The sequence below is a fragment of the Nilaparvata lugens genome, chromosome 12, assembly GCF_014356525.2.
Source record: "Nilaparvata lugens isolate BPH chromosome 12, ASM1435652v1, whole genome shotgun sequence".
NCBI lineage: Eukaryota > Metazoa > Arthropoda > Insecta > Hemiptera > Delphacidae > Nilaparvata > Nilaparvata lugens.
Genome location: NC_052515.1, coordinates 15,846,721 through 15,872,720, shown reverse-complemented (window position 1 = coordinate 15,872,720; position 26,000 = coordinate 15,846,721). Strand labels below are relative to the sequence as shown.

General features: G+C 32.2%; 2 protein-coding genes across 4 annotated transcripts in view; both read left to right on the top strand.

Annotated features, from left to right (window-relative positions):
• LOC111056939 (synaptotagmin-9) overlaps positions 1-12,374 on the top strand; it is a 119,866-nt gene extending 107,492 nt beyond the window's left edge. For both annotated transcript variants that reach the window (XM_039438963.1, XM_039438962.1), the window contains exons 9-10: positions 2,904-3,101; positions 6,954-12,374. In XM_039438963.1, coding sequence (XP_039294897.1) covers positions 2,904-3,101; positions 6,954-6,957 — 202 coding nt within the window. In that variant the 3' untranslated portion in view covers positions 6,958-12,374. The remainder of the gene's footprint in view (positions 1-2,903; positions 3,102-6,953) is intronic.
• A 9,657-nt stretch (positions 12,375-22,031) lies between these two features.
• LOC111056143 (UHRF1-binding protein 1-like) overlaps positions 22,032-26,000 on the top strand; it is a 101,694-nt gene continuing 97,725 nt past the window's right edge. For both annotated transcript variants that reach the window (XM_039438929.1, XM_039438928.1), the window contains exon 1: positions 22,032-22,161. In XM_039438929.1, coding sequence (XP_039294863.1) covers positions 22,118-22,161 — 44 coding nt within the window. In that variant the 5' untranslated portion in view covers positions 22,032-22,117. The remainder of the gene's footprint in view (positions 22,162-26,000) is intronic.

The following is a 26,000-nucleotide window of genomic DNA, read 5'->3' as shown; positions in this document are numbered from 1 at the left end:
CACTCATACAAAATGATCAGGAAGAATGATGTAGATAAGGCTTGACTGCTGTACTGGAGGGGTTCAATTCAAGGGGTGGGTGGTAGTGTAAGGAGGGGAAACTGTGGTAAGAGGGGGAACTGCGATAAGAGTGGTAATGGTGAAGGGGGAAGACAAGCCAATGACATTATCTACGACGCCGGTTCCCCCTTACTCATCCCGCCACTACCGTTTGTTCCGGAAATTTAGGGGAAATTTGTAAAGTTTCGTCGCGACGATATCTCTCGTTTCGTTTTACAAATTCAGAAGTGAAGCAACAGTTGTCGAGATGTGTGTCTGCATGTGTGACAGAGCGAGAGATATGAGGGATGAAAAATAAGCGAATTAGAGAGAAAACAGAAGAGAAGATACATGGAAAGATAACAAAGGGTGGGGAAGATGAGGGGAAGAAGGAGAAGGAGAAAAATGAGAAGGGGGAGATGAAGGAGAAGATGAAGAGATGAGGGAGATGGAGGATAGAGAAGATGTGGAAGGCGATGGAGAAGGAGATAGATGAGGAGTTGAAGAAGAAGAAGAATGAGTAGTTGAGGAGGAAAACAAATAGAGAGTAAGAGCTAAAGAAGTGAGAGAATAAAATATTATTGGTGAGGGGGAAAGAGCAACAGAAAACGAAAAGGGGAAAATTAAAAGTGAGAGAGACATATAGGGGAAAGATGAAGTAGAGGAGAAGGAGAATGTACAGAAGGAGGTGGAGGAGGAGGTGAAGGAGAAAGAGAAAAGTAGCAGAAACTGTAGGAGAGAGAAGAGGAGGAAAAAAGGAGTAGGTGATGAAAAAGGAGAAGGAGTTGTCGAGAAAAATGATAGAGAAAACACAAGAGCAAGTACAAGAGCAAGAAAAAAGAAAACGATGAAGATGAAGAGGAAATAATTATGGGAAAAGGTGTAATTAAGTTGAAGGAGAAAAAAAATGCGGAGCCATATTCCCCGATCAATATATACATATTCGAATACTCAACACTCCTGACATTTTCTTCTACTTGGAAATTCGTGTTTTTTGAGAATTGGGTTGAACCTTTTTGGTATGTATATAAAGGACGAGCATACAATCACATCATGCATATGCACAGCTAGGCCTATTTACCTTACTTCCACGAAAATTTGAGTATTCCAGATATGAATTTGTCCCAAAACTCAATTACGATTACCGGTTCATTTACTCATTCGAAAAAGGAAAACCCTTCAAATTTTATCTCTTCATTTTTCTTTACTAACAAATAGATGTAGAAGATGATGTGGACATAAACTGAGAAAGAAGAAATATGATGAGTAGGGGAAGAGATTTGAACAAAAAGGAGAGAGTGAGTAAGAGAAGAAAAAGAAAATTGAGGGAGCATCATTGAAAAACGTGCAAAAAGGTTCGGCCATAACCCTTTTATCATCTTCCATCTCGCTCTCTTCTTTTTGGCCTTTTTAGGATAGGCTACAGATTCAGCGGACTGGAAAAGGTTTACCAATACTTTGTTTCCCAGTTTTGAGCCCTTTCTGATTGATTTGAGTTTGTATTCCTCTCTTTTGCTTTCCCTTTCATGTTCTTCTCTATAATTTTAGCTTGTTGTCCGACAATGTTATCAAAACCAGCACGGATGATTTTTTTGAAATTCATTGATCAAATTTCAACCCTTCTGGTGACATTTCCCTCTGTCTCTGAGTAACTGAGGCTGAATCTTCTAACTATATTTCCAAATTAATTCATTAGTTGATCAAAACGATTTATCTATTTGCGTTTTCATCGTGGAATTCACTATAAATTGTACAAAAGAGCATACTTTTGTACAGTTCAGGTTGCAACATACTCTTAGAAACGTATTTTCACGAAAATCGCGTGTGTATATGTAGACTTTTCCATGAATTATGAAAAACCGTTATGATGTTGAAGAATTGGATTAAATTGCTGGCTACATCTAATTCTATGAGGGCGAAGTTAAGGTGCAACCGAATCTCTCACATTTAACTCTCCAATACAATACTGTACTGATTCACAAGTTGATGTTCGGTTTCTTCAAATGAAGTTAGTGTATTTTAAGTCAACTTCTCCTCTTTTTGACCTCTGACTCTTTTCTCAGCATTAATTCATACTACTTGGCTTCGTGAAGTTTTTTTGGGGATGTACCTTTTTTCTTCTCTAGATGAAAAGGACTATGTGGACGAAAGGAACTAGGATCCTAACTCCACTCTGAATAAAGGCAATTCAATTATTCTCTGTTTTCAGAATCGGTTCAAACCAACTCGGAGGTTAATTAATCAGAAGAACCTTGCATCACTTGCAACATTACAGAATTAAATATTAAAAGAATAATTCTAATTAATAGAATACTAATTAAATCTCTTTTTTATTTTATTTTTGTCATCATATTCATTGACATAAATTATCATTTATCACTTCTGAATATGAATGGCAAACTGAAGCAATACATCCAGATAGTACTACACGATAAACATTTCTAATTTTGTAACTGTTCTGTTAAGCCCCGCACACACACATCGATTTTTGTTTCTACTGTATTTTGCCGTTCTTTTTCCTATTAGATAAAACAGATGATTTCAAACAGATAATGTTGTCTAGCTCCGTTTAATCTGATAGAATTCATAAGGACGGCAAAATATCGTACAAACAAAAATCGATGTGTGTGTGTGCGGAGCTTAACTCATCGCCAGCAAAAAAAACTAATAAAGTTTTGCTGGTAGCGCCAATTAATTTTAAGAATTTCATTATGTATTTTGGTATTTTCAAGTGATTTTTCAATATATTATGTATTGTTTTTGAGGATTATTTCGAGGCAATGAATTTTATTTGATTTGTACCTTAATTTTTAAAGGCGGAGGACTTTATTCCTTATTTTTCATTCAATTGTTTCTGTTTTCAGGATTGGTTCGGATGAGCTGATGGGTTGCGCAGCGATTGGTTCAAGTTTCATCGGCACAGGTCGCGATCACTGGCTGGAGATGCTGGACAACCCTCGTAAGCCAGTCACCCAGTGGTATCACCTGCTGGAATCCGTTCCTGGACCCCTGGCCGCTGTCACCTCCTACAAGCCGGCTGCGCTTAGCTGTCTTAACAGCAGGTAACTAACTACTTCAATGCAGGTATTTACTGACAGCAGGTGATTACTTAAGATCAAAACATAGAGGGAATCAATTGTTATTATTATCATTTCGTCGCATGATACCGCATTGGTTGAGCATAGCACCAACGGTGTACGACATATTATTGGTTTTTCCCTAAAGGTGGGTTTTCACTTGTGCGTAAATGCCGTCGTTGATCACGATAGTGTGAGGATCTCAGATTGGATAGATTTCAACTTTTCTAAACAACCTAAATGATAATGTAAAATTAAGTTTATATGGGGGAGGTAAGGTTTATACTTTTAAATGGCAATATGTTGATATCATTCGAAATGTTTTGATGATTAGATAATAAACACAAATAACGGTAAGTTATTGGATCAGCTGTTTTAGCACACTTGAAATTCTGACAATATGAATGTCTTCAGACAACAATGCCTGTCGTCGACTGCGGAAACTTACGCACAAACGATAACCCACCTTTATAGAGGAAAAAGGGTACTTGTTCTACAAAGTGAAGCTATCATTTCAATATAAAACAAACAATCTATCAACTCGCTGAGATCCTGAGAATATCTCATAGCACTCACTCAGCGAGTATGGGCATGCTTCAACCAAAAGATCTCTGAGATACGCAATGAACTCACGAGACTGTCTAGGTTTTCCAGTTCATCTGTCAGACAATTGAAAACCCTCAGTCCTTAGTCCTTAACCCTGAGTCCCGTTTAGCGTGGACCCCCCTCAAGCAGCGCCAGTCTATGAGTGGGATACTGGAGGATAGTATTTTTAAGCCTACTGGCATATCTATGTGTATGGTTATTCTCCATGAAGTTCTGTTTATTCAAAGATGCAATATCCAGAAAAGTGAAGTCTTGAGGTCTAGTAGGTAAAGGTTTACATGAAATCATAGAGTTGGCTACCTCGATCACCTTCTTTTTTCTTCCGACAAATCATCTGAAGTTTGGTTTCACTGCTACCCCATTCCCCATTCTCATTGTTTTCGTGGTCGCGCTGATAAGCTATTGATAAGACAAGTTGAGTTCCAAGCCTCTCTCTCTCTCTTTCCCTCTCTAAATTCGATCCAAATTGTTTAATTGAAGCAACATAACCTTTTGGACATATACTTCTATCAAAATTCGGAAAAGGGACAGTTTTGGGCTAGGTATGTTGGTCCTTTTCTGATTATGTATATGATTTGTGTATTATGAAATGTAAAATGAATAAATTACATTTATGAGTTAAAAATTTAATTCCCGGTGTTTTGCAACTCACCTAAAGCTGTAGGTCCACGGTACACTCATATCTCATCATCATCCGCCTTATTACTCAACAAGCAAAAGCCTAGAGCTCAAGTGCGTGTATCATCCCCAGAAAAAAAAGAAGAAAGGACTAACTGGTATTAGTGTTGCAGAGAAGGTAGCATGGAAGGTTGCTTAGATTGCTAGAAAGTGTATGAATTTAAATGTATCAGAACATAGTGGAGCAGCGAGGAGAGAGTGTTATAGAGAATGTAGGCTCCCTGAGAAGGTAGCAGACGAGGGAGCTGTGTTGAAAACTAATGCACAGACTCGAATGTGTCAGAACATAGTGGTGTTTTAAAAATAGGGTATAGGTTACAAGGAAGTGGAGACGTATAAATACATGCATTAATGTCAACACGCATTATTTTCAACTACCTTCTCTAATACGTTTTTCTCTGCTGCTCCACTATGTTTTGACCCCTACAGGGAATAGAGAGGGGATGTCCAGGCATTATACAAGAAATATTGACAAGAATAAGCGCTTCAGAGTAGAAAATAGGCTAATATATCAAAATATTATGCTACTGAAGATGGGCATAGTATTATACCTCCCCTACGTCCCTACCATAGTGTAAGAATATCTTCTTAATAAACTCCCATATTTTTTATTCAACAAAAAACATATATTCGAATAATAATTATTACTTTACCTGCAATGACCCCGCTTTCAACTCAACTAAAGTCTTTTTATCTCACAACGAAACTCTTCATGAATAAATAACAAAACTTTCCCAATAAATCAGCTAGTTCAGGAGAATATCTCTATCAGGAAAGCTTTCCATCGAATTCCCGAATACTTTTCAAAGTACTTCAAAGACAACAAACACTTGAACAACAAACTCTCTTCAAGTTAACTCAGCCGCACTAATTATTGATAAACTTCCTCAATATGTTTCCTGGAACGGAGAAAATGAAGCGCCGCGTGGATAGCATTCCCAATCTTCATCGTTGAACTCCAATTAGCCATTATTTAGCCTGTCTGAAGTTCATGAATTCTAATCAAATATTTACCATAGGCTACACAACATTGAATGTTATACACGAATTCTATGAATCCATTACTAGGACCTGATCATGATTGCTAGAATCTATTTGACTTTGATTCAATATTCATGGATAATTGACTCTTGCAAACGCGTGTTTGATCTAATGGAGCTCAGCTATTAGCCAATTTGATTGTAGTTGAGAGGCATGGTCGTTTGAGAGACATTTCATTAGAGAAACGTGATCATTGGAAACAGGACTGATTTTGTAGGAATTGGTTTGATCACTTAATCAAGTCATAGTGAATAGTTAGATCATGAACCCTTGCGGTTCGTGCCAAAGGTTATTAGAGAATAGGCTATGTGTTAAGTATACAAGATAATTAGTTTCATTTGAATCAATTATTCAATGTAGATGAGATTGGATGGGAACTCGAGAATGCTCAAAAAATTTCTGTTTCAGTTGAAGGTTGAACTATAATGTTCAAAAAGCTTTAAGGGTCTGTTCTCTTATTGCTTTAGGAAAATGTGTATAGGCCTACTATGCGCTACTTTGTGATGATCAATTGACAATCTTATAGAGTGACTGATAATAGCAAAATATTTGTTTTTAGAGCTTATTTACCATTTCGTTAATACAAACAGCCTACTGCTATAGCGAGATTCACATTATAAAGTCTGCACTGATTAACATTGCTTTTGATATCCTTTTCTGTCATTAGATAGAAGCTTAGATAAAATATAGCATAATATTATGCTCTACGATAGAACAGATTCTTTTCTAGCTCTGTAACGTTGCAGGATGTTTTGAACCATGTATAAAAATATAATTACTGTAACCACCAAAACATTCTATCCCAATCATAGGAATTTATTATTAAATCACTGAGTAATATATTTTCTTGACGAATAAAGTATAATAAATTAATTATTATTAACAAGAATTGAAAATTAATATTATATCGGAAATATACTGGAAATGCTTTCTACTACAGAAATTAGATAATCGGCAACACTGAAGTCCTATCTTCTCCACTGGCTTTATAACGTGGATCTTCTTATAGAGTCAAGGTTTATTTGCTGATTCATTCCAATAGTCTCATCAAGAATGAAATTTTTGTTTATGTGAGCAAACTGTTTTAAATTATTTTTGTTATTCAGTATTAAAAAATAAAATTATTTTAAAAAATAAGAATATTCAGCATTATACATTTTTATCCTTCAACAAATAAAAAAAAATAGTAAGAAGAGTTTACTAGGAGTTTTGCCATGTAGTACTGGCACCCTCATCTATAATATAGTCTAATAAAGAAAAGATCCTGCTTATACGCGTACGGGTTAGGATAGTAAATTCTCGAATGACACATCATCACGTCTGATAAATAATTAATAATTACTAGACTGTTTAACTTGAAGGTGGTTATAGGCCTATTCAAAATCCTTTAAGACTCTAGTAGGTCATGTTTTTAGTTTGTCAAGATTCTAATTGGACCCACGGGTTACCTGCTAGTTCTTAATATATGAGAAGTGTATGAAGTATTTGATTTGTTTTTTTATTCTGTTCCAGATGAAAAAAGGGGAAAAGGTTCACCAAGAAGTGAACTGTATAACTCCTCTTCTGCAATCGACTCCTGAACGAGTTGAAGTATGCAAGTTTCTTGATGATCTGTCTTGATTCTCCCAAATTTCATGCTCAACGGGAGAAGTTTTTGGACTGCGGGCAGTCTGACCTCATTGATTCTGGAATCTTGTGCGATGTTGATCATCGGCTTGACGGTCGTTATTGCTGGAGAAATGCCAATCTTATCATCTCTATCAATGTCTAGATTAGATATATGTTATATTGATAATCTGGATAATAAGTTATACATTTGGCGTTCATGTCTGTTATTCTATCCAAACAGTACGGTAAGTAATTTCTGTACAAAAACCATCTTTCAAAAAATGAATGTTACTGTAGATGCTTATTTACGTATTGTAGTCTACTTATAACTTAATAGCCTTTTCCAAGATTTGACAATATTGAACTCTTGAAGCTGATGAAAAAGCACTTCTAGGTTTGATAAATCAATCATGCCCGTAATGATTTGAAATTTCACAAGAGCTTGAGTGTGTTTCTGGGTTTTGCAATTTAAGAAACTTCAAGTTCTAAGAAGAACTACACTTGATAAAACTCTGATTAGTGACAGAAACAATTTTAAGATATCAATGTGGCAAAACTGCAGTGAACCCGTGTTGAAACATTGATTTTAGATGTGTAGCCTGGTAAATATGAAGCTGCTCTATGTCACTATGTCATAATCCTGTATTAGAAGAGTAACTGACTAACCCCAAATTAATATACAGTATGAATAATGGATAATACATATTATTTCCGCCACATAAAATATAGATTCTACAACAGAAATTAAATGATCACTACATCAAATAAGTGTGTCCAGTATGCAAATATGCTAGTAAGTTTTGATTAAATATGAATAGTTCTAGTCAAGGCGGCTTACTGTTTCATAGTAGCCATTAATGGAAGTACTAGAAGATTTAATTGTTCATATAGCTCAAGGCTTCATAGAATATTGCTTTGAAACGTGTTAATATTGAACATGTAGAAAAATGTTATGTTTTTTGATACCTAACTTGTTATGAATATTTTTTTCATTGATTTTTTTGAAATTAGGCTATATCTCTAATGGTATGATTCCAAAATAATTTGTAAAATAACAAATAATTTCATCCTACATCCTACACTGTATTCTTTATTGAATGACTATTGTAACTGAAATTATAAATATCATTATTGAAACTCTCGTCTAACTGATTTTTAAATAGATCAGACTAACAACTCAATGATAAATCACTGTGTATATGTATACTCACAGGTACATGTGAGGGTATTGTCGTATCAAAATATTATTAATGTGATTTAATATGTGCAGTATTATAAATGAATCAAGATCAAAACCAATAAATAAAAAACGTCTAATAAATATTGCATAAAATTTGTATAGAAACTGAAAATAAACTTTCATCATTGTTGGCTATCAAGAACAGAATAATCTTGAGGTTATAACATTTATTACATTTGAACCTGTGCTTCAATCTCTCATAATGATTGAATTTGTTTGAACAATTTCATCCACTCTTCGTTGTAGAAACTTGATAATTCAATAGAACTCAATTTTATACCCATCGTATCACTTTTCTATTGAAAAAAAAACTTCTTTCTAACTGGGAGAAACATGTTTCAATTTTGTAATGAAACTGAATCTGAACTGCCTATCAACTTTCTAAAACTGAACTTTACAAGAACTGCTTTAATTAAACTGCAAATTCTCCATCATAAATGAAACAAAATAATACTCAAAATATTCATCAAATACTAATAAAAAAATTAAGATCAACTAAAAAACGATAGATTAAAAATGAGATAATGTATTTTTATAAGGTTTTGTACTTATCACTAAAGTGTGTGACTTGCTAACAATAGAATTTAATAATGCTCAATGTTCTAATATAATATCGATATATTTGTGACTATTTATGCTATTGGTGTTATGTAGCTTGGTGTATTTTATCCGCTAATAAATGTGTGCATTGATGTTAGTAGAGCAGTTATGAACCATATTACTTTGTCTTGGATTCTACACTTGTTGTAGGCTACTGTAGGTACGTTTTCATATTATTATAAATAGAATAAATTTTCAAAAAGCACAAATAATTCAAGCATTAGTCTTTACTATTATAATAAAATACTTTTGCAAATCTAATAACTACTGTTTCAGTGAACGTCATACTGGACCAAACTTAAACGCAATTTGTACCAAAAGAGAAATAAAGGTTCTAGTGGACCTTTTGTGCAGATTTAATTATTATTATGATTATTCTGATAAAAATTTAACAGTTGTGTTGAAAATGGAAAATAATTTTCACTAAAGAATTAAAGAGAACTAAAGAAAATGGAGTGAAATATTCATGCGATAACTTACCGGTAATATTTCTTTCGCATTACTCTTATGAGCAATCACCTATAATTTTCTATTATGAAATAAAAACACAAATATATCGTCAAATTCTACAGTTTTATTATGGAACGGTTCTACAACATCGACAATGACTCAGTCGAATTTTGTATTATTTCAATCATCAAGAAATCTGTTCAACGTACAACAATACTCCATGCTCCATGCAATATGGTAGAATTATTAACATGAAAAAACATATAAGATACATATAGAACTTTTATGTAGAATGCGATTTCATTGAGTAGCCCATTTTCCCTGTGACAGCTCAGATTTTCATGTAGCTTCATAGCTCTGATGGACCTTTGATTCATTTCCTAATCAAATTAGGTCTACCTTAATTTGGCTAAAATTACAGATAAACTCAATTTTCTTGGGACAATAACAATAACCATGGAATATTTCAGAGCAATCAGAAACTTTGATCGGTTTCCTATCAATAATAATAATCAGGAATAAGACTACAGTACTTTTGAAGCTTAAGGCAGGTTAATTGTCTTTAAATCAATTAATTTAAAAACGGGGAAAGTTAGTATGCCATGTATCTTTCCATACCAATGAGAGATTTAATACTGGAACAATTCTGAAGTACAGTACAGTAATGAATGAATCAACTTATTTTCATCAACATATTTCCTGAATTTTCTTTCATGACAAATAAATAAATTTAAATCTATGTTCAAACATTGGTGATTTTCAAATAGTTTATTTCATCATTGATTTCAAATAGTTTTCCAATAAACAGCTTCACTTATAGCACAAGACCATAGATAAGAGTTTTTTAGTTCTATAATTGGTGTTCCTTCCTCAGTGCCAAGAACAAAAAAAATAAGACTCAACTTATAAGATTCAACAATTGAATTTGCTATTGATTAGAAGTTCCGTTGGGAAAATAATATTAGAATTATTCTTCTAATTTTTTTCAACATAAGTGGAATCTAGGACAAAGTTCAGTAAACTTAGTCAACTTTCAGTAAACTATCCCCTCCCTGCTAGATTTTAGTGTATTACTAAATTTTTTCAATTTTTAATGTGAAAATAATTTTAATGATTCAAAATTGAATAGAAAACAATTCGGATAGATGAAATGAAATGTGGGAATCGGCCTAATAATTAGAAAGCATGCAGTAATTGTTCAATTAATCAACAACAACATCTACTGCATGTTTATTGAATAACTGTATTCTGATATGAATAAAGGAAAAGAAAAACAAATGAATACAATTATTGTTTGATACAGTTATTCGAATGAATGATACCAATACCTACTGTTACTTTATCTACTACTAAGTAATAGTAGGTTTTGATGATACTCGATTGATGCATGGAGTGTATAATAGGTTTTGACTTATCATACCTTCGGAGTTCCATATCAGACTGCAATGCATCAGAATATTGTGAATAAATAATTTCAATATAGTAAATAATTTTAAGATAGAAAGAATAATATTGTGGGATATGTATAGGCTACTGTATATCTATCTAAAAATTAACTGAATTATCAACAAAATTATAACAAAAAGTAGGCTATTTTGAGTTATTTATGCTAATAACAAAAACATATGTGTTTGAATAAGAATATTGTTAATTTATTTGATAAAAGGGGCTATAAATGTGATTGAAGATTGAAATACTGCGTATAAAATCAATATTAAACTATGATCATAATGGAAATACAATGTAAATGTGTTCTATGAAAGCCAATCGGAATAGTGATGTCTTTATTGGCATTACTATTCAAGCCATAAAGTCTTTCTGAATAAGTGACTAGAAAAATCATTATAGAAATTACTTATCTGATATAAAACTGTTGGATTTGATCTTTCATAATGAGTGAAAGTTTCAACTATTACCTCCTAAAATTAACAAGTATTTGTTGAAAAATATTTTAATTTTGAACTAATAATAATATTGATGCATTAAATAGTATTGTGTCTTATAACTTTATTACTTGTATGATTTATTGAATTCGGTATTTTGAAGTATAGTAAGTGTGAGCTATCGTATTTGAACTGAATGGTTGTTTATTTAGCTGTTTTACTTGATATCAGACTAAAATAACGTTTGCATGCCAAAAAAAGGTTTCAACTAGAATATTATAAAAGTATGCATTATGGTGGACTGTCTGGTTGTTGGTTATCTATAATAAAATTAACTTATATTGAAAAGTATAATCCCAAGTAATATTATTTGTGACTAGTAACTGTGTTATACATTCTCAAAGACTACAGGTTGTATTTATCTTCCACCATTGTGGAGCTTCGTAATAAATTACAATCCAACAGACAACCTGTTAAATTTATGAAGAATCATATTGATATACATTATACAGTACTAAGATGTCTGATAAAATTAAATATATATTACATACATGTGAAAATAGTCGACTATAGCAGAGAAATATTTATGTATTATATTACAATATGGAAGTAAACACTCTGTAGAAGAGATTCGTCTTAGTTTTTTGTATGGATGTGCCTAAACCTTCTATTTGAAACTTAAACTTAAATGTGATAATGTCAAATTCATAAGCTTTGTTGTTTAAATAGAATCAAAATAGTTCATCATTGTGTAACAGAAATTTTAAATGGTTGATGTTTTTGAAATTCTAATGAAGGAATATTCCACTTCTTCCTCCCACAATGTAGGTATTGATATTTGAAAAAAACTTCAATAATTGTTGGAATATTGTGGAGCTATCATCATCATTATGAGACTCATGAGAATACAGATGTACAAACTTAATGTTGCTTCATTGTAAATGCGATTCTATAATATTTTGATGTTATCTTTCAAATTTATTCGCTTCAGCTAGATATCTCTAACAATTGATTTATAAGAAATGTGTGTGAATATAATATATTGTAATTTTGTACATTTTGCTTCAATGTGTTGCATTGTTAAATTCTAATAGAAAGTTTTTGTTCCTAATAATGTATAAAATGGAATGTATATTATACTTTTTTATAGAATAATGTAGTTTCATTTCAAATTCCTCCTTAATCAATTTACATTGTTGAGATTCTACTCAAATTTTTATTAGCTGAAATTGATTATGTTTCCAATAATCAATGAGCATAATGGAAACTGGAAAACAAAAAAATTAAATGCTCTATTATGATTTCAATTTATAGAAATAGCTACCGGTAATCTATCTATCTATCTATCTATCTATCTATCTATATATATATATATATATATATATATATATATATATATATATATATATATATATATATATATATATATATATATTAAAAAATTAAATGCTCTATTATGATTTCAATTTATAGAAATAGCTACCGGTAATCTATCTATCTATCTATCTATATATATATATATAAAAGCGAAATGGCCAGGGCCGCCCAAAGGGCAGGGTGACCGGGGCGGTCGCCCCGGGCGCCGCGGTCGTATAATGATTACCGCCCCGACATTATCGGTTCAAGTACCTTTATTTCACCTTCACGTTAAAAGTCTTGAACCATTTCCTTATCAATCCATTTCTATGTATATCTCATTACTATATAATGTAGTGTGAATTGTGGCATAAACAATAAAAACTTGACGTTCACTGACTAAACTTTGGTAAATACAGTCACTCTACGCATAGCATAGGCGTATATTTTTCCAATAATTGAGTGAGCCTGTGCGCGCCCATTGCTCCTGCAACCTGGTCGTCCTTGGTCGCTTCATTGTCCCAAGCTGGGTGATAGAACTTCTTATCTTATACTCTTTTCTAACCTTGTATTCTGCAAGCTAAAACCTATTCATTTTTAAATTTCCGTTGAAATTCCTAAATTGAAAATCTTTCAATATAAAATAAATTAAATTTTTCAATCTAAAATAAATTGAAAATTTTTCAATTTGGGAATATTAACGGAAATTTAAAATTAAATAGGTTTTAACCTGCAGAATACAAGGTTAGAAAAGAGTATAAAATAAGACAAGCTGGGCTGGATGGTATAATATGGAGCTGTTCAAGCATGGGGGACTCTTCTTCAAACTTCACTTCCTCCATTCGATAAATGATAAATATGTGCTGGAGACAATTGAGGATACCAGAAGTTTGGAAAGTGGCTACAGTCAAATCTCTTTTCAAGAAGGGAGATAATTATAGTCCAGTCACTATATACATTGGTGGTTATTATTTATATTGTAGTTCTGATTTTTTAATATATTATTTGGCTACATGAGAAAAGTCCAGAACCAATTTCTTCATGCAAAATTTCCTTGTGCTAGATACAGAGTGACCCAAAAACCTCGTATTTTCAGTTCATTTTCCAGTTTTCAGCTATTTCTGCCAAATCCAGTAAACAAACGGACGGAAAATTTGCTCTATACTAGCCTTTGTTTTAGATTATAAAATTATGAATAAAATGAGATCATTCGCAACTCTCTATCTCCAATTAGTAATGATTTATGATTTTTCGAAAATCTTCAAATCATCATTACTTTTCAAGATTTGAGGTAGCTTGTTATAAAATTTCCTACCAATATAATCTGGTTTTGTTCAAATAACCTTCTATTGTGACCCATTATATGATAATCTGCTCTGTTTCGCGTATTATACTCATGAACATCTGAATTCTGGATCACACCACTCGTTTTCACATGCATTACAACTTCATATACATACAAGATGGCACAGTTAATAGACCAAGCTTTTTAAATAAAGGCCTACAAGAGTCTAACCTATTCACTTTCTCTATACATCTGAGTGCCTTCTTTTGAATCTTAAACACCCTGTCCATGTTTTGTTGAGATGAATTACCCCATACTAAAATAGCATACCTAATATGAGATAGTATAAGTCCATGGTAAGCAGTTAACAGTAGTTTTTTATCATTCAGCCTAGCAAGCTGCCGCAGGACAAATACCCCAGATGATATCTTATTACATATCCTCTCAATGTAAGGATGCCATGTTAATTTCCTGTCCAATAAAATTCCCAAGAATGCTACTTTCTCTTCTTGGTCTAATTCATTTTCCTCTACAAAACATTTATTTCTCTATCCTCTACTGAATTATATTTACTTTTGAATTGTAGGAATTGACATTTCTTACTATTTATTGTTAATTGCCTTTGCTTCAAGAATTGGACAATTGACTGTACTCCATAGACTATCTAATAAATAATTGTTAAAGATAAGCGATGTGTCATCAGCAAACAACAGAGCTCTGTGATCTTTTAACTCTTTTGGTAATTGGTTCACATACAACAGAAACAGTAAGGGACCCAGAATTGAGCCTTGAGGTACTCCAGCCTGGACCTCCAGTTTTTGAGATTTAATTTTTACTATTTCATTCCCATCCACTTGGTAAGCTCAACACACTGGTTTCTACCTATGAGATATGATTCAAACATTTTAGTTCTATACCATTCACACCTACAGTTTTTAGTATTCCAATAATATTCTATGGTTCACACAATCAAAAGCTTTGGATAAATCAAGAAATATTGCGGCTGCCTTCTCACCTGAATCTATTATATCTATTAGTCTTTCAACAAGGGATACTATTGCAGTCTTAGTAGATTTCCCTTTCTGGAACCCATGCTGTTCATGACAAATAAATAAATTTAAATCTATGTTCAAACATTGGTGATTTTCAAATAGTTTATTTCATCATTGATTTCAAACAGTTTTCCAATAAACAGCTTCACTTATAGCACAAGACCATAGATAAGAGTTTTTTAGTTCTATAATTGGTGTTCCTTCCTCAGTGCCAAGAACCAAAAAAATAAGACTCAACTTATAAGATTCAACAATTGAATTTGCTATTGATTAGAAGTTCCGTTGGGAAAATAATATTAGAATTATTCTTCTAATTTTTTTCAACATAAGTGGAATCTAGGACAAAGTTCAGTAAACTTAGTCAACTTTCAGTAAACTATCCCCTCCCTGCTAGATTTTAGTGTATTACTAAATTTTTTCAATTTTTTAATGTGAAAATAATTTTAATGATTCAAAAATTGAATAGAAAACAATTCGGATAGATGAAATGAAATGTGGGAATCGGCCTAATAATTAGAAAGCATGCAGTAATTGTTCAATTAATCAACAACAACATCTACTGCATGTTTATTGAATAACTGTATTCTGATATGAATAAAGGAAAAGAAAAACAAATGAATACAATTATTGTTTGATACAGTTATTGGAATGAATGATACCAATACCTACTATTACTTATATCTACTACTAAGTAATAGTAGGTTTTGATGATACTCGATTGATGCATGGAGTGTATAATAGGTTTTGACTTATCATACCTTCGGAGTTCCATATCAGACTGCAATGCATCAGAATATTGTGAATAAATAATTTCAATATAGTAAATAATTTTAAGATAGAAAGAATAATATTGTGGGATATGTATAGGCTACTGTATATCTATCTAAAAATTAACTGAATTATCAACAAAATTATAACAAAAAGTAGGCTATTTTGAAAAGTTATTTATGCTAATAACAAAAACATGTGTTTGAATAAGAATATTGTTAATTTATTTAATAAAAGGGGCTATAAATGTGATTGAAGATTAAAATACTGTGTATAAAATCAATATTAAACTATGATCATAATGGAAATACAATGTAAATGTGTTCTATGAAAGCCAATCGGAATAGTGATGTCTTTATTGGCATTACTATTCAAGCCATAAAGTCTTTCTGAATAAGTGACTAGAAAAATCATTATAGAAATTACTTATCTGATATAAAACTGTTGGATTTGATCTTTCATAATGAGTGAAAGTTTCAACTATTACCTCCTAAAATTAACAAGTATTTGTTGAAAAATATTTTAATTTTGAACTAATAATAATATTGATGCATTAAATAGTATGTGTCTTATAACTTTATTACTTGTATGATTTATTGAATTCGGTATTTTGAAGTACCGGTATAGTAAGTGTGAGCTATCGTATTTGAACTGAATGGTTGTTTATTTAGCTGTTTTACTTGATATCAGACTAAAATGACATTTGCATGCCAAAAAAAGGTTTCAACTAGAATATTATAAAAGTATGCATTATGGTGGACTGTCTGGTTGTTGGTTATCTATAATAAAATTAACTTATATTGAAAAGTATAATCCCAAGTAATATTATTTGTGACTAGTAACTGTGTTATACATTCTCAAAGACTACAGGTTGTATTTATCTTCCACCATTGTGGAGCTTCGTAATAAATTACAATCCAACAGACAACCTGTTAAATTTATGAAGAATCATATTGATATTACATTATACAGTACTAAGATGTCTGATAAAATTAAATATATATTACATACATGTGAAAATAGTTGACTATAGCAGAGAAATATTTATGTATTATATTACAATATGGAAGTAAACACTCTGTAGAAGAGATTCGTCTTAGTTTTTTGTATGGATGTGCCTAAACCTTCTATTTGAAACTTAAACTTAAATGTGATAATGTCAAATTCATAAGCTTTGTTGTTTAAATAGAATCAAAATAGTTCATCATTGTGTAACAGAAATTTTAAATGGTTGATGTTTTTGAAATTCTTTTGAAGGAATATTCCACTTCTTCCTCCCACAATGTAGGTATTGATATTCAAAAAAAACTACAATAATTATTGTTGGAATATTGTGGAGCTATCATCATCATTATGAGACTCATGAGAATACAGATGTACAAACTTAATGTTGCTTCATTGTAAATGCGATTCTATAATATTTTGATGTTAACTTTCAAATTTATTCGCTTCAGCTAGATATCTCTAACAATTGATTTACAAGAAATGTGTGTGAATATAATATATTGTAATTTTGTACATTTTGCTTCAATATGTTGCATTGTTAAATTCTAATAGAAAGTTTTTGTTCCTAATAATGTATAAAATGGAATGTATATTATACTTTTTTATAGAATAATGTAGTTTCATTTCAAATTCCTCCTTAATCAATTTACATTGTTGAGATTCTACTTAAATTTTTATTAGCTCAAATCGTCCAATATGTTTCCAATAATCAATGAGCATAATGGAAACTGGAAAACAAAAAAATTAAATGCTCTATTATGATTTCAATTTATAGAAATAGCTACTGGTAATCTATCTATCTATCTATCTATCTATCTATATATATATATATATATATATATATATATATATATATAATATATATATATATATATATATATATATATATATATATTTAAAAATTAAATGCTCTATTATGATTTCAATTTATAGAAATAGCTACTGGTAATCTATCTATCTATCTATCTATATATATATATATAAAAGCGAAATGGCCAGGGCCGCCCAAGGGCAGGGTGACCGGGGCGGTCGCCCCGGGCGCCGCGGTCGTATAATGATTACCGCCCCGACATTATCGGTTCAAGTACCTTTATTTCATCTTCACGTTGAAAGTCTTGAACCATTTCCTTATCAATCCATTTCTATGTATAACTCATTACTTTTGTAGTGTGAATTGTGGCATAAACAATAAAAACTTGACGTTCACTGACTAAACTTTGGTAAATACAGTCACTCTACGCATAGCATAGGCGTATATTTTTCCAATAATTGAGGGAGCCTGTGCGCGCCCACTGCTCCTGCAACCTGGTCGTCCTTGGTCGCTTCATTGTCCCAAGCTGAGTGATAAAACTTCTTATCTTATACTCTTTTCTAACCTTGTATTCTGCAAGCTAAAACCTATTTATTTTTAAATTTCCGTTGAAATTCCTAAATTGAAAATTTTTCAATATAAAATAAATTAAATTTTTCAATCTAAAATAAATTGAAAATTTTTCAATTTGGGAATATTAACGGAAATTTAAAATTAAATAGGTTTTAACCTGCAGAATACAAGGTTAGAAAAGAGTATAAAATAAGACAAGCTGGGCCGGATGGTATAATATGGAGCTGTTCAAGCATGGGGGACTCTTCTTCAAACTTCACTTCCTCCATTCGATAAATGATAAATATGTGCTGGAGACAATTGAGGATCCCAGAAGTTTGGAAAGTGGCTACAGTCAAATCTCTTTTCAAGAAGGGAGATATAGTCCAGTCACTATATACATTGGTGGTTATTATTTATATTGTAGTTCTGATTTTTTAATATATTATTTGGCTACATGAGAAAAGTCCAGAACCAATTTCTTCATGCAAAATTTCCTTGTGCTAGATACAGAGTGACCCAAAAACCCTCGTATTTTCAGTTCATTTTCCAGTTTTCAGCTATTTCTGCCAAATCCAGTAAACAAACGGACGGAAAATTTGCTCTATACTAGCCTTTGTTTTAGATTATAAAATTAGGAATAAAATGAGGTCATTCGCAACTCTCTATCTCCAATTAGTAATGATTTATGATTTTTCAAAAATGAGTAAATTTTTAAGAATAAATCAATACTAATGAATTATAGTTTTTGATCAACAATATCTTCCAATTGTTAACATTTAGTTAGATGTATAATTCAACGTCCCTCTGGGCGTATTTTTGTGCTCTACAATCGAAGATCAGGTAGAGCGCTCTATCTCATATAGATTTCCAGGTACAACTGACAACAATGCTCCTTGTATTGTGAAAAACACCCCATTTTCGGCTTCAACCTTCATCACCAACTACTAGAAATTGGCTATTTTTTGTGTATTGGAATATGGGCTTAAGTACACTCAACAATAAATTTCCAACTTTTCGACCGAATTTGACTCATAATGCATGATTTTGGGCCGCCTTGACGAGCCAAGAAGAACGAAGTGTTTTATTTTTTTTATTTATTTATTGCCAATTCATAAATTAATTATATTCATATATTACAAAATTTTCATAATTTGACCAATTTTAAAAATATAAAAACAATAAACATAATTTCATTTTGTAAACAAAATATTATAAAACTAAATAAAATAAGAATAATATATGATTTTACTCTTAAATAAAATATTTTTAAAACTAGGCATCACCAGCAAAAAGAAAAAACTCTTTGCCCGCTGGTGAGAGTTGCAAAATAACGAGAAAAAAAAATAAAATAAATAATATTTCGAAAATAATTCTAAAAATTTAGGTTTAAATTCAACTGATAAATAAACAATTACAATAGAATCAGCAAAAATCAAACAAAACATTCCAAAGAGCAGAAAAAATACAGAGATCAAAAAACAAAAATGAATAACTATTTAAAATGCTATGCTTGATAAGGAAAAGAAATACTCCCTCTTAATCCACTCTTTCATGGTTTTTTTATTAATTTTTAAATTTAAATCAAAAGGTATTTCATTGATCAGTTTACTGCTCGTATAAATAAGCTGCCCTCTGATCAATGAAAGTTTTGTAGGATAAACTTTGTATTTCTCTATTACAGCTGGTCTGAAATGATAAAGGTTCTTTATCAAGTGTAGTACGCCTCAAGTGTAGTACGAGTACGATGAAATCTGAGCATTGTGTCAAAAGTTATGAGTGTTTGAAATTTTGATCCTTGAGGTGTCTTCATGCGCGCCTCTCCACTAGGAAATACTGAAATGAAGTGCATCTAACGGGTGATTCTCATAGAGCATAATCTCATGAACTTATGTCATTGTGCGAAATATCAATGTGAGAACAATGTAGTTGGTGATGATGGTTGAAGTCGAAAATTAGGTGTTTTTCACAACACAAGGAGCATTGTTGTCAGGTGTACCTGGAAATCTACATGAGATAGAGCGCTCCAACTGATCTTTGATTGTAGAGCACAAAAATAAACCCAGAGGGACTTTGAATTATACATCTAACTAAATGGTAACAATCGGAAGATATTGTTGATCAAAAACTATAATAATTCATCAGAATTGATTTTTTCATTAAAATTTACTCATTTTTGAAAAATCATAGCTCAGTACTTATTGGAGATGGAGAGTTGCGAATGATCTCATTTTATTCAGAATTTTTATAATCTAAAACAAAGGCTAAAGCAAATTTTTCCGTCCGATTACTGGATTTGGCAGAAATAGCTGAAAACTGGAAAATGAACTGAAAATACGAGGCTCTGGACTTTTCTCATGTATCCAAATAATATATTAAAAAATCAGAACTAAAATATAAATTGCAAGCACACCTCCTTTTTTATGTCGTCTATATTGACTGGACTAAGAAGTTCATGTGACAACTATACAGGAATCAGCTTGCTAAACACTGCTTACAAAATCTATAGCATGATTATCAAGGAGAGGATGCATCTTATAATGGAAGTTCTCCTCCTGGAAGAGCATTGTAGCTTTACTTTTAAATAATACCTTACCGCACTATACTTGTGGGGGGGGCGCTTATCAAAATCTCGCCCCGGGCGACTATTAACCTTGGGCGGCCCTGGAAATGGCACTCACTCACTGACTGACTCACTCACTCGCAGAACTAAAAATTTAAAATAAAAAATTCCAAAAATACGCCCAAAATCTGCGTTTTTCCAGCGTTTCTCAGCTTTATCGAGAACAAATGAACAGAAAATGTTCAAATTTAGTACAGAAGCTCAGCTAGGGTGTAATAATGTTGTGTTAGAAAGAATTTGAAATAACGCCAAAGATACGCCCAAAATCTGCGTTTTTGGCAAGCGAAGCGAGCCCGCTGATCTTATTTTTGGACGATCCAGTCGGGGGTCCAGGGGGCGGAGCCCCCTGGCTAGACGGATATGGCGAGCGAAGCGAGCCTCACGGCTAGTGTAGTATATTATTCATTCACACATTTTTAAAAGAATAAGTGATATTGTGATTTCAAAACATTAAGTTACTAAGATTTAAGTTGAATTTTAATTGCTGCAAACTGCAGATAAATTTTAATAAATAAGTACGATATTTTAATAAGTGAACTTATGAAAGAATGACTATAACTTGGATTGGTTTGAATTTCAAACAATATTGTAATAGATCTTATGATTAGAGAATTATATTAATGAGTATCAGATCTTTAAGTATGAGTATCATTTAAATTCATTCAACAGTTGTTTTGCTATTGCATTCCAACTTTTGAGTTGATGATCAGTTGACTGAATTTTGGTTGTATAATAAATTGTTGATGAAGTCCTCTGTGTAAGGAATGCATCATGATTTCAATAAAACCTTATAATCCAGTAACTATATGTATCAACAAGGTATCAATTACCGTAGGCTATATATAGATACGAGTAATATTTATCATTATCAATAATTTGTTCAATTAGGTACCTACCTATCAATAGGAAGAACTCAATTTTACAAAAAATAGGTACGGTCCGTACTGCAATCGATGACAACTCAACTAGTGATTGCAACAGATCATTGGTAGTTATTATTGATTATTTGGCATACTTATTCTCTATTACTCAATATCATCATAATTATTTGATTTGATAAAGTTATTAGGCGCTTGCTTTCTTGTTGTGACCAGTTAGTATTTGAATTTAGCGCGCCAATGGGTGTGGCAAGAAGATCAAGTGAATGGAGCCATCTTAGATCGATATCAGAGAAATTATCTTGCAAATAACTCTTTTAATGAGTTAAATAATCTCATAGTCATTAAAACGTTATCAACAATATTCTCTAATTTCTCTTAAAATGAAGCAAGAATGTATTATGAGAAGCCTGTATGCACAGTGTATTTTTGTTCGAAATGTTGGCAGCATGATATCTAGCAGACAATCAGCTGATGAGAGTCAAAATGCCAAAGTGAATTAGCACACCAAACCATAGCTCTGTACTTTATTTTGAATAATCGTAGTTATAAAAATAAATCAATAATGGCGTATTTAATAAAAAATCAAATTCTGAAGCATCTTTCGAGGTGAGTTCAATTAAATCTCAAGTTTTGCACGTTTTATTGAAAATAATGCAGGTTACATGAATCTTGACGTCCCTACAGGTTGTCATGCATAAAACTCTTATTTTCCATACTCTGTCATTTATTCATTCGACTTATTTTTATATACGTGTTTTCAATATAATATTCACTAATATTCTCATCCTCAAGATAGGTGATAAAAAAATGGATTGAGTGAATTATTGTGTAACAGATTAGAAAGCGTGTCCAGGGCTTGTGGAATTAACCTATTTGTCAAGCATTTCGTAACTAGATCAACTGAGGAAAGAATATAATCCTAAATGCTACATTGGTTCTTAGAAAAATGTTTCCAATCTTAATTGATAGTTTTGTCATAACTACTAACTCTTTATTAGTTTTCTGCAATTTTAAGCATACATTATACAATGAGAACGTCTTTCTGTCATCAAAGACAACTCAATTATTCTATTATAAATTTCGCTCATATCATAACTCGCATAATGCTGACATGCTTATCAACTTTCGGGCCGAAAGTTTCGGCATGAACTCAAATATGCTCATATCTTTAAAATTTATAGTTGCAAGGAGCTTGAGTTACTTTCAGAAAATCGATCGATCCAATACATTGGTAGTCATGACAATCTACTATTCTTTTATCACCGTACGTTTTTCTACGACTGTGATTTCTTGATTATTTTCCTTTAGATCATTTTTCAAGGCGACTCCTATGCAGAGCAAGCTTAGGGTATGATCTTATTGGATGCGTATATTTGCAATACGGCGTGGTCATGCATGAACAAGCGCTCAGATGAGAAAAACATAACTTATAATAATAATATCGAGTGTCCTTGCTGGCTCAGGTCTAATGTCAGAGTTTTCAGGACGCACCTTATCAATTTCAGGGCCTCTGACATGACCTAACGACTGTTATTGGGCAGCCGGGACCGACGGCCTTAGCGTGTCCTTCCGAAACACGGGAGTTTCCCAAGAAAAAAATATCTTGCCTCCTTGCCCGGAGCGGGCTGAGAGAAACAAAATCTGGAAAGAGTATAGGGAACTCATACTGAACGTGTGCACTTGCTGGGCTCCTTCCAAATTTTGTTTCTCTGCTCATGCAGTGGCGGATTTGAAGATTTGCCGCCCTCCCTCTCCCCTTTTCATAAGTCGATTTGGGTAAAGCCTGTCTGAATGTGGGCATGGAACAGTCAAGGGAGAAAAATATAAACGTAGAACCTTTGGCAGGTAAAGGATGCGAGCACATTGACAATTTTTTCAAATTTTCGGGTGAGGAATAGAACACAAGCGTTTCCTATTTACCTGGCACACTGTCGACCAGTGACAAGTGATTTTCATTTATGCCAATTGTTGCATTTTTACTAACATACTTGTGCCTTAGTGTTGTTTTTGTTAGTTTTAATGGAAGTTATTTATACTAGGTTAAAGTATATTCTGTAACAAACTTAGTAACTGTTGAATTTTGGAAGAAAATAAATTTGAATAGATCATTCTGTTTTTGTTGGATGCGTGCAGTGAAGCATGAATATCCAGATTGCTATGGCTCTACCCCCTGCAGACTATAATACATCTCGTCAAAGTTTGAGACCATAGAACAATGATGTGGCAAATCTTCTCCAACACAAAATATTTAGAACTAGATATTTAGTTTATATAAAAGAGATACAGTTACCTTCATATTATATTCCTACCAGATACGACATACCAATTATTGAAACAATTTCCCTTGAACATCATACTATAAAATAAACACCTTAACTAACGGTATTTTATTTTGCACAACTTTGTATGATCTGCATATCTCCATAGCATATCTCCATTTTATCATAATGTAAATGTAGATGGAGGTATCTGCATACCTCCGTAGTCCCATTGATGATCACTGATTTATTCATCGATTAAAATGTACAAACTGTTCTGCTTAATATTTATCATAAGTAAAATGTTTCCTCATACTTGAAATTTTTGAAATATATATTTTTTCTCTACCAATATCTCAATATCTGCCGCCACCTGAATTCTGCCGCCCTGGGCTATAGCCCATTCAGCCCATATGTAAATCCAGGCCTGTGAGAACTTTCACTCCAATGATTTATCTAAATTACTTTTAATATCCAATTATTCATATTTCCTTCGAAAAAAATGCATGAAATAATGATACCCCAGTGTTCATCACATTGCTACTCTTGTAATTGACTGTAACCCAATTTTTGATTAAAATTAACAAAATCTTACCAATTCAAACTTGTTATTTTATTATTTTATCAATCATTTTATTATTCATTTGCAATGTATTGTTCCTCTGGCATACTGACGATAGTTTTCTTTTTAATTGTATCCTCTTGTTTCCACATTAATTCCATTGAAGCAGTAAAGTGTATTCTTCTGTTCCATTCTAAGTGAATTCATTTGAAACTTGTGTTAAGAAATAATATTCTAATTCATCAGTATTTCAATCCGTTATCAAATTATTGGCAAGTCGAATATCTTATAATTATCTTCTCTTTCATAACAGAAAATTTGAGATAATTTTTATTTTGTGAGAATTTTCCATGACCTTCCACAGGAAGAAATTTTTTCAGATGTTTTCTTCCCACTTGTACTGTTGTACTATTGGTAAAGTTTCAAAGTTTCGCTATCACTATGAAAATAGTAGGCTATTGTTTTCATTACGTTTTTTCCTCATGAATTATCAATTTAGATGCTATTACAATTCAAAAGTTATTGATTTCGAAATAATTGTATTTTTCTATTTAAAATAAGATGCTGAAACTTCCAAAAAATATTGGAATTCTGTAGAACGAAAGTTTCATGTAGGTTCTAAAACCTTTGGACATAGGAGCTTGAACTCTAGTCCTATTAAGTAGAACATGATAGAAAAGGAATAGATTTATCGGTACGAATAATAGGCGAAAAGTACGATGATTAATAGATAAAGAATGTGGTGGAAAGGGTGAAGAATGGAATGTGCTAGAAGGAAGTCTGATAGAATGGAAAGAATTTGAAGAGAGCAATAAATAAGCGATATTGCAGGGATGGAGTGGGTTGGCGGTTTCTATTGGGGTAGAAATTTCTCAACCCACTTGTGAGACAGCTCAGTTTTTATTGTTTCTTCTTTCCTACTTCCATTTTCTTATTCATCCCCCTTTCCAATAATTATTATTTTTCTTCTCTGTCTCTTTTTCTTCTTAATGTTATTTCTAGTTTTCCATGTAGATTCATTTGTTTTTCTTCTTGTTCTTCATCATTTTTATCGCATTACTATATCCCCTCACTCATTTCTTCTCTTCTCTTTACCATCTTTCTCTTTGTTTTCCTCTCCATTCTTTTATTTATTCATCACCTCTCTAATCATTTACTCTTCCATCAGGTTCTTTTTGTAGATATTTTTCTATCAACATCCACTACTCTCTCGCTTTATACCTTTCTTCCTCTTCATTTCTTTTCTTCTTCTTTTCCTTCTTCTGCTTCTTCCTCTTCATTTTTTTCTTCTTCTCCTCCTTCACCTCCAACCTCAATTTCATTTTCCTCACTTCTCTTCATAATCACCCCTTCTCATTTATTCTTTCTTCCTTTTTGGCACCTTCTCTCCGTCTTTCTCACTATAATCATCATAGTTCTCTCCTCAATTACTTCTTTTTCCACTTCTTCCACTTTTTATTATGGCGAAATAAAATTTGATTTGATTTGATTTTGACTTCGCCACAATTTCCTCTCTTATTACCAACTCATAATCTTTTCCTCATCTTCTCCATCATTCTTTCTTCCCCTCACTTATTTCCTCTTCCCCTTTATCATCCTCTTTCCTTCTCTTTTTTCTTCCTCTC